The sequence below is a fragment of the Condylura cristata genome, unplaced genomic scaffold (genome assembly GCF_000260355.1).
Source record: "Condylura cristata isolate star-nosed mole 26May11 unplaced genomic scaffold, ConCri1.0 scaffold00006, whole genome shotgun sequence".
Taxonomy (NCBI): domain Eukaryota; kingdom Metazoa; phylum Chordata; class Mammalia; order Eulipotyphla; family Talpidae; genus Condylura; species Condylura cristata.
The window spans coordinates 50,833,570-50,850,384 of NW_004567107.1; the positions used below are offsets into that span (position 1 = coordinate 50,833,570).

General features: G+C 35.2%; 1 protein-coding gene across 1 annotated transcript in view; it reads left to right on the top strand.

The window, feature by feature from the left end:
- The window catches only part of CCDC171 (coiled-coil domain containing 171), a 224,718-nt gene that overhangs the window by 50,553 nt on the left and 157,350 nt on the right, over positions 1-16,815 (top strand). The window contains exons 10-11 of the mRNA XM_004677677.2: positions 113-251; positions 8,346-8,448. Coding sequence (XP_004677734.1) covers positions 113-251; positions 8,346-8,448 — 242 coding nt within the window. The remainder of the gene's footprint in view (positions 1-112; positions 252-8,345; positions 8,449-16,815) is intronic.

Genomic DNA, 16,815 nt, shown 5'->3' on the forward strand with positions numbered 1-16,815 from the left:
AAAAAATGCACAAAAATAGGTAAAAATAAATTATTATAAAATTAAAAAAGTGCATAATAAGAGTAATAAAAGCATATTTGAAAAATCAGCTCTTAATACCTTAACTTTTCAGATTAGAAAGAGAGTATCTCTCCAAAAACAAGAAACTAAATGAAGAGATCGAGGAACAGAAGAAAGTAATTATAGACCTATCAAAGAGACTCCAGTATAATGAAAAAAGTTGCAGTGAATTACAAGAAGAACTTGTAATGGTAAGGATGTAAAAAGAATACCCTATGACAATTACTTTATTGGGTGAAATTTGATATTTAACCGATTTCCCCCCACTACATACAATGGGTAGTATGAAAGTAATTTTAGTGACCTTGATATAAAATTTCAAAACCACAGACACTGATTATAACAAAGATGTACATAATAAAACTTCTTTTATTTGTGATAATTGGAAGAATTAGCTGTACTAGTGAAAATTCAGCATTGTATACTTTTAGGAACATGTATTCAAGGGATTTTATTTTTTTTTATGGAGGTAATATTGGTTTACATCATTATTTATATTTTGGATGTATGGGCTCACTACCTTCTAATGTGTTAGCATAATGTCACCATCAAAGCACTCTTAGAGAACTATCATAGTCCATGTATTCCCTTACCACTTTGTGCTTGCCCTTCCACCATTTTTCTTTTCTTAAAATGCATAAAATGTTATGTAGGCGGAGGGGAGCCCAGGATTTACAGTCAATAGATCCAGTATTTCAAAGCCTCCCTTTTGTAGTCATTTTATACGTGACCACTGTGTCTTCATTCCGAATATTCCAGTTTCCCTACATATCACCATACTTACCTTTTTACACTATTGATGTCACCCTCCTTTATTAAAAAAAACATCAATTTCCCCCTTTTGTTTCTGGAATGAAGTCCAGTTTCTTGTCATGTAATTGAACGCCATGTTCGTTTTTCCAGCCGTTTTTTTTTTTTTTTGACATTGTTTTCTATCTGTGCTGCTTCAGCCATATTAGAGTACTCTTCCTTCCTAAACAAATTGTGTATTTTCATCTCTTCTTGTTCTTTTTTAGGCTTTTTATTCTTTTGAGGCACATTGACCTATGTTCTCCTTCTTTTCTTTCATTAACAACTTGCTGTACATCCTGCAGCTCCTAGCTCTGATACTTTGCAGCCTGAAAGCTTTCCATGATTCTATCTTTCTCTCCTTTAACATTCACCTAAAATCAGACTTCTCCTTTCTCTCTTTGTGTTCCTTTAATATTTTAGCATGTTCATCATAACACTCACCAAAATCTAATGTGTATTATCTCTTCCAAGAAGTTGTGAATGTATTAAACAATAACATAACATAAATATTTGTTGACTATAACATTGGTGAATGGTTATATTTAATGGATTCATGCTCCTAACTGTAGTTTGCTGGGAACCTCAAGGAGGACATAAAGTTTATGTTTCTTGTTTGTCTTGTTCTTTTACTCAGAAACTTAGCTACTCCCTTTTGTTTACACTACTAACTACAGTACTTAGTGATATCAGTTATTGAGGAAAGTGAGTGTTTTTTCTCCTTCTCCAAAAGGTGGAGACTCTAGGTTATACTAAGAAATGTTGGACAAATAAATGATACACAAATAGAACGGAGATGATGGGTCAATTTTAACCTGTTATTTAACGTACCTTCTCAATTTATTTAACGTACTCGAAAGTCAGGAATTGATATTATTGCTTGCACTGTGGTTGAGTTTGTAATTTGAGTACTAAAAATGTGAGGTACTAGAAAGTTTATATTTCTTTATGTAGGACATCCTGGTGCCTGTCCAGTGTTATGTGCTACTCTAAATTTTACTGGCTGTCCTGCCTTTTAACTACTCTTGAAGAGATTGAATCAGTGGGACAGAAAAACATGTCAGAGTTGTCTAGCTGAATCTTGGATTGATCTACCCACTTATTTACACAGTATTCAAGAGTTTGGAAGAGAGACAGAATTGTAATAACATCAGTGAAGTCATACTAATATAATTTGCACAAACTCTCTGAGTTCTGGTTTTCTAGCACCCCAGTGTCTAGGTAAAAAATAAAAGAAGACTAAGTTCTCACAGAGGATGTGGTGCTTTGTGATAAAAAATATTTAGTTGGTGTCAGTAGATTTAGTTTTTTGAACTTTTCCATTTTGATTAATAGTTTGAAATACCTCAAGTTGCAATCCATTAGGAACTTCTGTTTGCTTGTTTGGACTTTTGATATTCATCAAATAAAATACTATTGTTTTGATCATAGTGCTAGAGATTATAAACTAATTGTTTCTTCAAAGCTTGATGGATTGGGTTGTAGTTCCTTACTGAAGAGTTAATGAGATGTTCAAAAAATGTATTCAGGTTGCAACCTAAGTGATGTGGTTTCTGTGGTTCCACCTAGCTTAATTTACATTTCTCTCTACTTTTTCATGTCTCTTAATCTCCTAAGAGTTTGTCTTATTTTCCTCTACCTTTCTCCTCTTTCCCCCCCCTTTCCTATTATTATCTTTCTCTTTTAATTTGTTCTGTTTTATGCCTATTAGAATGTTGATTTTCTCTTTATCTTACCATAATATGAAATTAAGAATTATCTAATGGAAATTTATTTAATGAAAATAATATTATTTTAAATAGTAAGTATAATGTTTTAATTTATCTATCACCTTTTTGATATAGTTTTTCCTTGTTCATATTCCTTTTTTTTTTCCTCAGTTGATTAGTGGTCTTTGAGGAGAAGGTTTAAAAATGTCTAAAGAGACAACAATTAAATCTTAAACATATAGTATTTCTAGTTTTGCATCTTTAAAGTCTGAGTTTTAGCTTTGCTTTGAATGCATAATTGTCTTTGACAAAGGAGAATATGATAAGGTGAGAATTATACCTTTGCTTTTGGAAATGAAGCTTTGTTTTGATGACATCTCATGATTCTCTGTACCAGAGTGTGTCTTTTCCAGTTACGTTTCTTTTGCATGTAATAGCTTCAGCATTTTTAAAAATATAGATGGGAAGCATAAATTACTTTGAACAGTTTTTATCTCCCTTTGAGGTAACAGCTTGTTTTCTAGTTTAGGTGATATTCATGGCCATTATTCAAGTCTTGCTCTTTATTTTCTCTGTTGTATTGCAAGAGAATTAAAACCACTTTCCTCCATAGGTTTACCAGTGTAATCAAGGTGTTATTAATACTATGCAAAGACTTGGGAAAGTTTTGAGACTTAAAAATAACAATATAGCATTACCTTTTTACAGGTGGAGGAGGCCCTAGAGATCATCTATGTTAGGAAACATAAAGTGTTAGTCAACCAGTGGGAAAGTGATAGCTCCCCTGTTTCAAGAGATGTAATGTAAACAAACATGATTTTGGAAAAATCCAAACTGGGTATTTTGAGTCTTTTGTGAACATTTAAAAAATTTAAACCTAACTGACTCTAATTGTACTTCTGTTTTAATGAAATTCCTCCTATTCAATATACAGATTTAAAGGATATGGTCAGCATATGAGTGGTGTATTATTGTTATAGAATCAATTATAATTTCACATAGGACATCAAGAGAGTTAATAAAATTGTTTTCATATTCTGTGTTATATACTATTGAACTAGCTCTTAAAAGTGTCTTGATTAAAATTGAACTATTAATTTCAAAATCTACAAATTTAATAAGGATTTAATCAACTACTAAATAAAATTGAATTTCTAGTTGAACCCACTTAGTGATCACACCTATTAAAGTCCATCAGAGCCTCTGCAATCCAGTTGGGTCTTTTAGTCATTACCGTGAGTTTTCATATTTGCTTCTCTTGAAGCAGGGGAGCTATCATTTTTAAATTGGTATTATTAGGACTTGCTTTGTGGTTTCTTCAATGAAAATTTTTTTTAAGTCCATCATTTCTTGAGGTTTGTTTTTCTGCCACTCAGTAACATTTAGTTGCAGCTCTAGGAGAGACCATATATTGAAAAGGGAATTCTAGTTCTCATGAGGTTTTGCTCAAAGAATGTTTTATTCTCTAAAGAACTTGTGATTGAAAATGGTCAAGTGTATATTTTTTCCCTATACTTTGGGGGTTTGATTATATAATAATAGTGATTGCTAGCATTAGATGGGATTTTGGAAAGTGCTTTGATTGCTTTGTGGTGAAGTTAATGTTTTTTGATAATACTTTTGCTTCAAATGATCTATTAGGTTTGCTCTAGAAGGACATGTTTCTGATTTTGTAGGATACATTCAGACTAATGGGCTAGTAAGTATTCTATTCTGAATTTTTATAGAAAAATATTGGTTCCTGGTTTTGCTCAGAAAAGAGGTGGTTTTATATATGATCATTCATTTTGCTACTGTATATACCACTTACTGTCTCTTATAGTGGTTCTTAAAAATTTAATATTATTAAATACTATTCATTGAAATGTGTGTGTGTGTGTGTGTGTGTGTGTGTGTTTGTATTGCTTGAATTTATATGTTCATTATATGGCTGATCTCCTGAGTCTATAGTGTGTGCATAAATCTTTTTCATTAAGCTTATTGAAGTATATTCTTCTATAACTTGGTAAGAATTGAAAAATCAAATATCATTTGTGACTTGGGAAAAACTAAAATGGGTGTGTGTGTGTGAGAAAGAGAGAAGAGTTGTAGGTGTTGTGTCAGTGCCTGTATATTCAGATTGGATGGTAGTGTCTAAGGGGAAATTAACTATAAAGCTACGTAGGGGAGGGTGACATTTCATCATAGCAGAAAAGCAATTGGGAGCATAGAATGCTCATATCCATGGAAGCAGCATTGACAAACAAGATGGAAAGAAATGTAAACTGTTTTGTGAAGAAATAAGGGATACTAGTTATCATTAAAGGAAGAGCCAAAGATACTGGTCATGAAAGCTAACTAGAACAATCTCTCCTTAAGTCCTTACAAGTGCACTGGGTATTTAAGAATAACATTGATAAAAAGTTTAATTATGGGGTCAGTTTGTGATGCTTCTATAACATCTGTTGCTTCCCTGTTTTTACTCAGAATACTTGCGCAATAGCTTAAAATTTATTTAAATTAAATAAATTAAAAGCTTACTGTTAAAAAAAATGTTCAGAAATGGTGGGAATTAATGTGTCACTGTTTCAGAGGTTCAACCTATATTAAAAACATTAATTTGTCTTTTCACTCATCCATTAAAAATAGATATTTAGTTAATAATAACGAACAGCTATGTACCAGAGACATTTTATGGGGGTGGAGTGGAGAATAGGATCAAAAACAGTGGGGGGAGGGAAGTGCACTGAACTATGGAGATGGCACACGGGTGATTTGGTGATGGGAAGCCCATGGGGATTACAACTGAAATGGAAAAATGCACAAAATGATGTAAAAATAAACTATTATTTAGAGAAGTTATTTAGTATATCTCTTAATAGATAATTTATTTCTCACATTTAATTTTTCTTTTTAAGAATTGCATTTTTTTTTATTGTAGCAAAAACTTTATGTGATTTAGGGGCATAGGATCACACCTCTCAGATCCATGCCACCACACCACACCCATACCAAGATACATCCATAGATCATTGTGCCTTTTCCCCATTACTTCCCGCTCCTCCATTGGCAACCTCAGTACTACAGATTTCTAGGGTTTGTTACTCATTTGATTTTGCCTGCCTCTTTGTTTTGTTTCTCTTTATTGTGTTTTCCTTTCAACAACAAAAAGCAGAAACCTTTCTCCAAAATGTAAAGTTTTTTTTTTTGGATAGATTTAGTCAGAGCTCAAGAAGTTTGTACTTCTCCTCAGTCTTTTCCAAAAAATGATGTCTCTCAACCACTTATATTGTAAATAGGAGCTTAGTATTAAAGTGATGGTTATTAAAATGATGATTATCTGCTTACATTTCTATATGTAATGTCATTACTTTCTGTTATAAACAATTTAGAAGAGAAGAAAAACTTTGTGTTATAAACTAATGTTACTAAAAAAAATTACATAATAATAAAAAAAAACTCCTATAACTAGCATTATAGTTAATGATGAAAAACTGAGTTCTTTCTTTCCAAGATGAGGAAACAAGACATAGGATGGATACTCTACCAGCCAGTGTTGAACTGGAGGTACAGTCAAGGCAAATTAAGCAAGAAAAGAAAAACAAAAAATAAAAGATCCATTTGGAAAAGAAGAAGTAAACTATTGCAGATAAATTGAATTTCTATGTTGGAGAATGTTAAAGAACACTCAACTTTTACAACAAATAAACTTGCAAGGTTTATTACAACTAATAAACTTTGCAAGGTTGCAGGATACAATGCAAGTTCAGAACAAGTGTATTTCTATATACTGTCAGTGAACAATCAAAAATGAACTTAAGGAAACAATTACATTAACAATAGAACAAAAAAAAATATGAAACACTTGGCAGTAACTTAACAAAAGAAATATAAGAATTGTATGTTGAAAGCTACAGTTTATCACTGAGAGAAATTAAGACCTAAATAAAGATATCCCATGTTCTAGTGGCATGGGTTAATATTGTTGTTTGTCAAGATGTTAAATAATCTTCATATTGAAGTATGGATTCAATGCAGTCCTTATCAAAATTACAGCTAACTTTTTTACCGAAATTGATATCTGATCCTACAATTCATGTGGAAATGAAAGGGAACTAGAATATCCAGTATAATCAATCTAGCAGCAGAAAAATAAAGTTGGAGGAGTAACATTTTCCAATTTTTTTTTTTTTGGTGCAAGTATCTCCTACTGAACATCTCAGAGGGTCTTTATTTATATGTTAAAGCAGACAGTGAGATTACATCAACAAAAGCATTGAAACAAAGCAAAAATAATTATTACATATTTTTCATAATCACTTGGAGACCCCTGTGGCCTCATATTGGGAAGAAACTTGTTTTAAGAAAAAGCATAAGAACCAATCAATGCTTCTAAATGTACCTCATTTTCCAGCATAATCAATCACCTGGGACATTTGGTAATGTTTAACTACCTTACTAACTCCCTAACATAGATTCTTATCCTTATATCCTATTGTTCTAAAAATCATGTATTCTTTTTTTTTTAATAACAGTTTATTTTTACATCATTTTGTACATTTCCAATTTTAAAGCTTACTTCAAGCTGTGGTAATAAAGGTAGTGTGATATTGGTACAGTGACAGACATTATACATTAGTGGAAAAGAATGGAGAGTCTATTCTTTTGTCTACATTTTGCTTGGATATTTTGTGTCATTGGACATAATGATAACTCTGCCCTTGAAATGTTCTTCTTTTTTGGCTTTTTTTTTCCTTCTCAATATTCTTTGTTTGCTTTTTCTTCCCTAACTATTAAATTCTGGTGTTCCTTAGGGCTTATTGCTGGACATTTTTTTTCTTACCATCAATGACTTTCCAGGCAATCTTAATATGTGTAGATGATTTCCAGATCTATACCTGACTTCTCAACTTTCCATCCTTGTGTCTAGCTGCCTCCCCTATTTTTCTACTTTATTTGTCATTTGTTAGCTCAACTTAATGTATTTAGGGCCTGTAATTTGCCAGGCATTGAGCTGGGGCTGGGAGTATCTTAAAGATATCTCTTGTAGTATATATTCAAAACAGAATTCTTGATTTCTGTGACCTGTCAAAACAAGTAAGTAGATAAGCAAACAAAAGCAGTCCAAAGTAGACGTTTTTGCCTCTATTGTTTTCACTCAACTGTTGAAATCTACATACCCATACTCATACCCAGCTCTAACTTGAAACCTTAGAAAGCGTCTTGACTCCTTATATTTGAGAATTTTTCCTAAAGTCACCCAATCCTATCCAGTTCAGTCCAATCAAGTCAAAATCATCTAATCCAGTGAAAAGTTATCAAGGTCTGGACAGACCCTCTTTATTTAAGGGTACACTCCAGTGCATATGTTGCCCCACACCCCCTTTTCACTGCTAAGACCCTCACGCAAGCTACCACCACCCCTTGAGCAGACTGTAGCACTGTAGCAGTTTCTTCTAAATTTGGCACTTTGCCGCATGGTGAAAAGCATGATCTTTTAAAGTGCTTCTCAGTTCCTCTGTGTTTCAGTTTTCTTATCTGTAACCTTTGGGTTGTATGAGGATATAAAGAATTACTGTATATGAAATAGTAATGCCAGGCACTAAGGCTTCAGTAAATTGTTACTGAAACTTTATATTAAGCCACATAAAAGTTGTGTTTAATACAGAAAGCTGTCTATTAAATAGTAGATTTGAATGGAATTACTATTAGCTTCTTTATACTTAGTTGTGCTATACATGTTCACACAAAATGTCTGCAGCTCTTATAATATGATCTTCTTATGTGTAATGTTTTCTCAATTGAAAGGCTAAGAAGCACCAGGCCTTTCTAGTAGAGACATGTGAAAATAACGTGAAAGAATTGGAATCGATCTTGGACAGCTTTACTGTGTCGGGCCAGTGGACATCAGGTTAGTTGAAGGTATAAAATGACAGATGCATCTGTCAATGTTCCAAAGTCACTACATTTTGGGAATTCTGCAGATGCCTCTTCTAGTCCCTCATCTCAACATGTTTTGATTTGATGACATGATAAGAGCAGTTCTCACAGCAGTCAGTTGGCCTAGCTGGCTGAGAAAGGGTGACGGAACGTGAACCTGCTGTTGTCCTCCAAGAACTTGATTTACAAGTGTTGGGGTCTGTATGATTGGACAGACAAGGGCTCACTTGCTGTGTTCTGAATCCAACTGAGAAAAAAGTCCTTACAGTATACCTGCAAGGGGAACAGATGTTTCCATCAAACTGAGCCAAATTCGGAGGCAACCTTCAGCAACTTAAAGGTCATGCATTCAAAAGGTTATGTAGGACACAGGCTGTAACATAGTACATATTCCATACTGTTGCTTTCCAAGCTAGCTTTCTCCTGTATTTTCTACTATCCTATATATTCTCCAGAATATTTTTTTAAGACTAATATTAGTACACTTACTATGATAAAGATCTTTAAAACTTGTATTTTAGGTAAGCATATTTTGGGAACTCACATAAGCATTCATTGACCAATAACCACTGCCCATGATTTCTACTTTGTTTTCTGTGATTACGCCATTATGCTTGCTATGGTAGCTTTGGCTTAATTACTTTTACTTTTCTACCTCTGTTTTTCTTTGCCATACTGTCAGCCTTAAATTACTAATTGTTCTCTGATTTGATTGTATATTTCAAAAGGTTTGTAAAATTTATTTTCTTACACTTTAAAGTTGAACTGCAAAACTTTTTTTTTTTTTAAAGATTTATTTATTCATACAGAACTGGGGTACAGGCCAGAGATGCGGAGGGTGAGACGATTCACCAGAGATAGAGTGGGGAGCAGAGAGATCGACAAAGTACACTGCTGAGTAGAGCAGCGGGCGGGTCAGGAGAGGTGTCTGCAAAATGTAGGTCAGCTCCAGGGCAGGCGGGGATCGAACTCATGTGGAAGTGGCTTAGGCTTCTTAGTTCTGTGCTTTAACCTCCTGCGCCACCAGAGAGGGCCCTGCAAAACTTTTTTTTTTTTTTTTAAGATTCATTTATTTATTCATTTGGAACTGGGGTACAGGCCAGAGATGTGGAGGGTGAGAGGATTCACCAGAGACAGAGAGGAACAGAACAGGCAGATTGACGAAGTACACTGCTGAGGGGAGCAGCGGGCGGGTCAGGAGAGGTCTGCCGCTGCCATGTGGATCTCCTCCGGGGCATGTGGGAATCGAACTCATGCAGTAGTGGCTTTCGCTTCTTAGTGCTGTGCTTTAACCTGCTGCACCACCAGGGAGGGCCCTTTTTTTTTTTTTTTAAGACGCAAAACTTTTTTTAAGGAATAAAACATATTTTTAGCAATTGAGTCCTTAGAAGATTTAAGTTCAGGAAATTCTGTTGTCGTCAAAAAAAAAACCAAAAACACAAGAATGTGAAAAAGGCACATTTTTACCTTGTGTATATGCATATTTCTTAAAGAACTTTTAGTGTCCATTTTTATCTGCTTTTACCCATCATTTTTTTTAGCAGTAACTTCATGAAATTAATGTATAACTTTGTTTTTATTTAAACTTTCCCTAAAAGCATTATTACTGCATGGTATGTAACTGAAAAATAATCAAGGTTTGCAAGAGTGATATATAAAAAAAAATACAGCTATCCAGTTTTCAATTATATTTAATAAAGATTTGGAGGACACATTTTTCTTTAAAATGGTGCTTTTTTATTAAGGTAGATCAATGGTTAGTGGTGTTAGAAATTAAAAAAAATTGTTATTGTTATCATAGTGTACCTTATACTTCAATATTATTTTAAGTATTTCTTCAGAGGTGAATTAGAGTAAATAGATCATGTTTCTCTGAGTTTTGAAATGAAATAATTGGAAACAAAGCAACTCACAAGCTATTGGTATAAAACCTCATGGAAAAGAAAGTTTTTTTTGTTTTTCATTTTATTCTTATCTTTTCATAATCATCCTTTTTAAGCTTCTTAGCTTCCCATGTATACTTACAATGTATTCATTACAGAGAAAGTATTCCTGGAAGGTATACTGTGTGTTAATGAGTTAATTTTGTATTGTTTTGGAGTGGTCCATATTGTGCTAATTTCTCTTCCTCCTTTCTCACTCCCCAACAATTCTTTTCTGGTCCCATATTTCTTTAGAGGAGGACCTCTGGGACACTGTAGATATGCCTGTTGGCTTCTGGTTTGAATTAGATACCAGCAAGAAGAGAAGAGGGTTGCGGAAGAAAGGGGAGAAAGCAAACAATGTATTTTTCCTCCTGCCCACCTCCTGCAATTCTGGCAGTAGCTTCAGCACAGCTTCTGTTCAGCAGCTCCTCAGTTTTGGCTGGTGCTGCACTGTGGTGACCATGTTCTTGCCACTTGCTGCTTCACCTAGAGGCTAAGGCTTGGTATTGGTTTTCCTCCCTTTCTTGTTCTTGGTACTCACCATATCTTGTTGGGTCTCTTAACTTGTCCACATTTGTGTAAATGGGCTCTGCATTAAGTTCTCCTTAGAGGACCTCTTCTGAGTGTGTCAACTTTTCTCCCTACTCATATCCTGGCTTAGTCACATATCTGCTTAAAGTCTGATTTCATTCTTGCTCTTGACTTTATGAAATGGCCCTATGTAGTGGTTATGATCTCCCTTTCTGCTTTTGCTAGCTTGGGTTGATTTTTGTTACTTTACTAAGAGGAGCATGAATAATAAACTATCATTTAATATTTTATAGAAGAAACTGAACAACTAACATTTCAGCTGCATCCACTGTACAAGGATGACATCTTGTTTATCCATATATGCATTACACAGGGGACTGCCTTCTGTTCCTTTCGATATATACACAATTGTATTATTGCCCACTAACTTTAATCAAGAACATGAGTATACTAATTGTTGCCTAGTAAGATATTTTATACTTTAGAAATAGTCTAAACTACTGAGTTTTCCTTAATAATCAAGATCAATAGTCCTGATAGGAAAAAACCTTTTTTGTTTTTATTTTTCTGGCATCAGGAGCTCAGAAATGACCATGTGCTGTTTCTATCATTTTAATGGATACATTGCTATGCCCCATGGAGGAAACATTTCTCCCTAGGATATTGTGGTTTGTCCAGTAGAATCCACAGTTTTGGAGGTAGTTGGGGCTGACATTTCACTTGTAGATCACTTGGTATAATAGTAAGGAGGTGAGTCATTCCTGTTTCCAACATTTATTCTAGGACCTGTGAATCCTTGCTATAGTCTTTGGCCCACAGAATGTTGATATCTAGCCAGTGCCATGAATCTTCAAAAGACTGCATTACTGTTCTGCATTCTAATCACTTCAGAGTGATGGGAAATGTAGTAGAGCTAGCTTTTATGAAATTGGTTTCATTTACATAGCTCATTTTATATAGTTCTTAAAAATTTTAAAATAGTTCCTAGTCACTGGTGAATAAAGTAGTTTGTGTGATCAATGGATTTATTACTTCTGAAAGTATGATTCTGAAAGGCTACTTTGGTAAGAGTAAGTATTGCATATTTTGTGGTGTACGTGACAGTATAAATAATGTCACTGGATGATTGGATAGTACCCCTAGAGAATGTTGCTATATCATGGGTTCAAGTGTTTGCCTTTGTGAATGATGTATTTGGCACTTAACAGGGGTTGAAATACAGTTAGTCTTGGTGAATGAAGTCCATGTTGCTGAACCCACTTGGTATCTCTACTCTTGCTACCATGAGTTCTTTGTTATAAGCAAAACAAAGGTAGTAAGGACAAGGTGGCTAAGAAAAGACATTGGCTGACATCACAGAATGCTTTATTTTGCCATCTTGATTTTTATTTTAAAAAAAGATTTATTTATTTATGCATACAGAATTGGAGTATAGGCCAGAGGTATAGGGGTGGTCAGAGGACTCACTAGAGACAGAGCAGAACAGGCAGATCGACAAAGTATATGGCTAAGGGGAGCAGTGGGAGAGACAGGAGAGCTCTGCTGGGCCATGTCATCTCCCTGGCCAGGTTTTGAACTCACAATGTAGAGGTAGTGGATAGCTCCACAGTGCCATGCTTTAACTTGTTGCACCGCCTGAATTTTTACTCTCTGCTGATTTTGATCTGGGCATGGTAGCCATTTGGAGAGGTTTGTCCACATACTCTTTCCCAGCCCATCTTGCTACCAGTTTTCCAGTCATGTTCTTTCCTAAGCCCCTGGCCATTCAACCAAACTGTTAGTTATTAACCGTGCGTTGATCTACATTTGTATCTTTGGGTCTCTCTCATTCCAGCAAAATAACAGTATGGACCATTGCTTGCTTACTGAGAGGATTTCACTTCACTGCCATCTTTCAGACCATTCTTGAGTGAGGCTATAGTGCTGCAGCTGTTCATTTTGAGTAGTGTCAGTATGTCATACAGAACCATTTATATACTAAACCTATTCCTCCTTTAGGCCCCCGAGTGAACTAGTCATAGAGTGCTTCCCATGGATCCAGATTGTGGATTAGAAGAGAAGAAGCAATGTAATAAGAATAGGGCTCATTGGAATCAGGACTACTTGTTCATGCTACTTGTACTTAAACCCAGTTTTGTATTTTTTACTTTCACTTGATGATAGAATGTTATTGTGTATGCCCAATTTATGGGTTGCTTGATCAGACAATAACTGTTTTGATGGCAACTCATGTCACATGGTAAATTGGTGGCAATGCATATGCTATCTACTGAGGACCAATAGCATTTTTAAAACCGATATTCAAGAACACAATAGTTTTTGATTATATGTAGAGGATGGATTGCTTTGTTCCAAAATCCTGAAAGTTTATACTGTGACTCACCTATGAAGACCTGCCAAATTTATTTGAAGTTGAGTAGTTACAGTATCAACACTCTGCAATAGAGTGTTGATCAAGATTTTTACAGTCTAAAGTATTACAGTGGTCTAGAGTTGATATAACTTTGAGGAAGGGCATTGCTAACCCTGCTAGCTGAAAGAAACTGTTTCGATGATTTTTACTAAGAGGATATAGAAGAAATAATCATTCCATTTGCCAGGAAATTATTGACTTGCTTCAACAATGAAACAGCATCTTTCACTACAGTGGTAATTGGAATAACATATGATTATGCTTACAGTAATTCATGTCATTCTCTGAGATTCATCTGTATTCTTTGCAAGCAGATAAATTTGCAGATAAGTTAGGTGAATGCTAATGTTAGACTCGCCACATTTTTATATTTCAAGTCTTTAAGAGAGGTACTAATTTCTGCAGTGTCTCTAAGAATGTGACATTTTTTGTTTACTATTTCGGTAGATAAGAATTCTAATTTCCACTTACATTTTTTCTATTTTGTTTTCCTCTGTAGATCTGTCACTTCATTCAAAGTATGTACTCCAAACTGGGGAAATAACTGTAAGAAGGGGTCTGGTTCTTACTGAGACTACTGGAAATAGACCTTTGCCAAGATACAATTAATTATGTGCCCTCTGTAAGCCCCTGCCTTGCCTTTTTTTTTTTTAAGTTTTATTTTTTTTATGCATACAAGAGCTGGGGTACAGGCCAGAGATATGGGGGTGAGAAGATCCACCAGAGACAGAGTGGGGAGCAGAACACGTGGTTCGACTGAAATACACTGCTGAGGGGAGCAGTGGGTGAGACAGGAGAGGTCTGCTGTGCCATGTCAGTCACCTCCCTAGCTAGTGGTGGAACTTGTGCTGCAGTGGCTGTGAATAGCTTCATAGAGCTGAGACTTGTGTCTCCAGGGAGACCCCACCTTACCTATTGAACCACAATAGCATTTTAGGTCTTCATGAATTACTGTCAGTTTAGATCTAACGTCCAGTTATTTCTGATAAGGGTCGTTAATTATGCTCCCTCAGTGAGTGGTCACCCTGATGAATGTTTTCTGATTCTTTGAGAAAGCAAGAAGGAAGATTTACAGCATAATCTTTTGGCAGTATATTAGGATTCTTAAAGGAAACTCATCCTCTTTATTCGAGAGCCTGAGTCTATGAATTGTTCAAGTTTGAGAATTGTTTGAGGGCCAAGACCTTTTGTGTTGATTTAAGTCCTGTTTTTGGTAATCACATCTACAAATTTTCTATGACACTTTCAGATGACACTTAAGTAGAATGTCTGCTTATTTTAGTCCTAGAGATACTGTGATCAGATAGCAAATACTAACTTTACCCATGGGTAATACATTTTATAGCCTTTAGTTCACTGCCATAACTAATTTTTTTCATTTCATCTTTGGAAATTAGGTTCTATCACTATACCAAGTTATCTGAAATTTTGTCATCCTCATGGAATCCAGCAAGGCACCATTTCTTATTGCTCTCCATGGCCTTCTAACTACCTAGATTTTACTAATCTACCCAGAACTTGTCAGGGATGCTGGTGTTCCTTTCACCAATTCACTTCTCAAACCTTGGTAAAGAGGTGTTTTTTGACTCAGCAGGTGCGACATATTTAGGGAATGAATGAGTAGGACTTACATAATAAATACTCTGCTTTGTTAGAAAAATTATCAGTCATTTTCATTTGTAAGTCCAGAATAGGCACCATGTTTGCAAGAAAATGAAGCTAATGTAGGTTGAATTTGAAAAATAAAAATCCAACAAAATGTTTACATTTTATGTTTTCAGAATGAGAAAGGAATTTTCATAGTCATCATTGGATTTACTCAGTTGAAAATAAAATCCACTGGGTGTTACCTTTTATGTTTTACAATGTGATTAAAAACATTACACGACAATGTTTTAAAATAAATTTATTCTAAGGATGAATGTGACTACTTATGTTTTATATATGTTTTTATATTCTATGTATATTTTTTCACTTTTTTTTAAAGATTTATTTCTTTATGCATGCAAGAACTGGGGTGAGAGGATTCACCAGATACAGAGTAGGAAGCAGAACAGGCAGTGAAATGCACTGCTGAGTGGAGGGAGCAGCAGGCAGGTCAGGAGAATTCTGCTCCACCATGTGGGTCTCTTCCTTGGTGGGGGATCATACTCGTGCTGTGCTTTAACCCATTGCACCACCACGGAGGACCCTCTCTATTTCTTAATAATTCTTCCCTTTTGAAGTCTTGCAGGAGACTGAAACAATGATTGAGAAGGTGAAGGAGGTAGATTCACCTCATTAATTATGACTTATTTATTGGGTATTTACAGGTGACTGAATTTATAACATCATCTTAAAAAACATTGGTTTGATTCATGTAAAATCATTTAGTTTTTGAGATTGTCTAAAAGTAAACATGTAAATGGAAGATTTCTACCCTACTCTGTCTGTGAAGACAGAAGGTTTGTCTTGGAATAGCCAGTGTTGGAACATACTTATACTTGAGAAACATACTTTTACTTGAGGGGGTGAGGGTCTCACTGGTGGCACAGGGGTTAAGTCTCAGCTCTGAGAAGCTATCCCAGCCACTGTTGCTGAGTTTGATCCCTGGTAAGGGAGCTGACTCACAGGGTACAGCAGACCTCTGTCTTCCTGTTCTGCTCCCTACTCTGTCTCTGGTGAGTCTTCTCACCTCTCTGCACCATAGGCCTGTACTCCAGTTCTTGTATGCATAAATAGGTAAAATAAAATAAATGGTTAAACAAAAGTGAGAGGGGGGCCCTCCCTGGTGGCGCAGCAGGTTAAAGCACTGCACTCAGAAGCTGAAACCACTTCCACATGAGTTCGATTCCCGCCTGCCCCGGAGGTGACCACATGGCATGGCAGACCTCTCCTGACCCACCCGCTGCTCCCCTCAGCAGTGTACTTCGTCGATCTGCCTGTTCTGCTTCCCACTCTGTCTCTGGTGAAGTCTTTTGCCACCCCTGAGTCTCTGGCCTGTACCCCAGTTCTGTATGCACAAATAAATAAATCTTTAAAAAAAATAAAAAAAAAGTGAGAGGAAGAGTTTGAAACAAGCAGTAGTGATGTGAAGGTATAGAGTAGTACACATGTACAGAGATACATGCTATAGGGAGGACAGAAATTCAGAAGATTTTGAGTTGGTGTTAACTGATATATAAATTAAAACTTCCTGACATATTCTGCTTTTCCTTTGGACTTTGACTTTTGAAAGATCATCTTATGACCACTCCTCAATTCCTTTCATTCTTCTTCTTATTTTTATTTATTTTTTCTGTGAATTTTTGCATCGGCTTCTAACAGGATAGTTTTAGTATTATTGTCTTTTTAGACTGTAGTAGAGATAGTAGAGATTAGAATATTATTAGGTAAAATTAAATAAGTTAAGAAAAGTCCTAGGTATTGAATTACCTTTTGTATTTGTGAGCATTTTGTCATTAAGGAGCCAATAAGTATATTTTTTGTA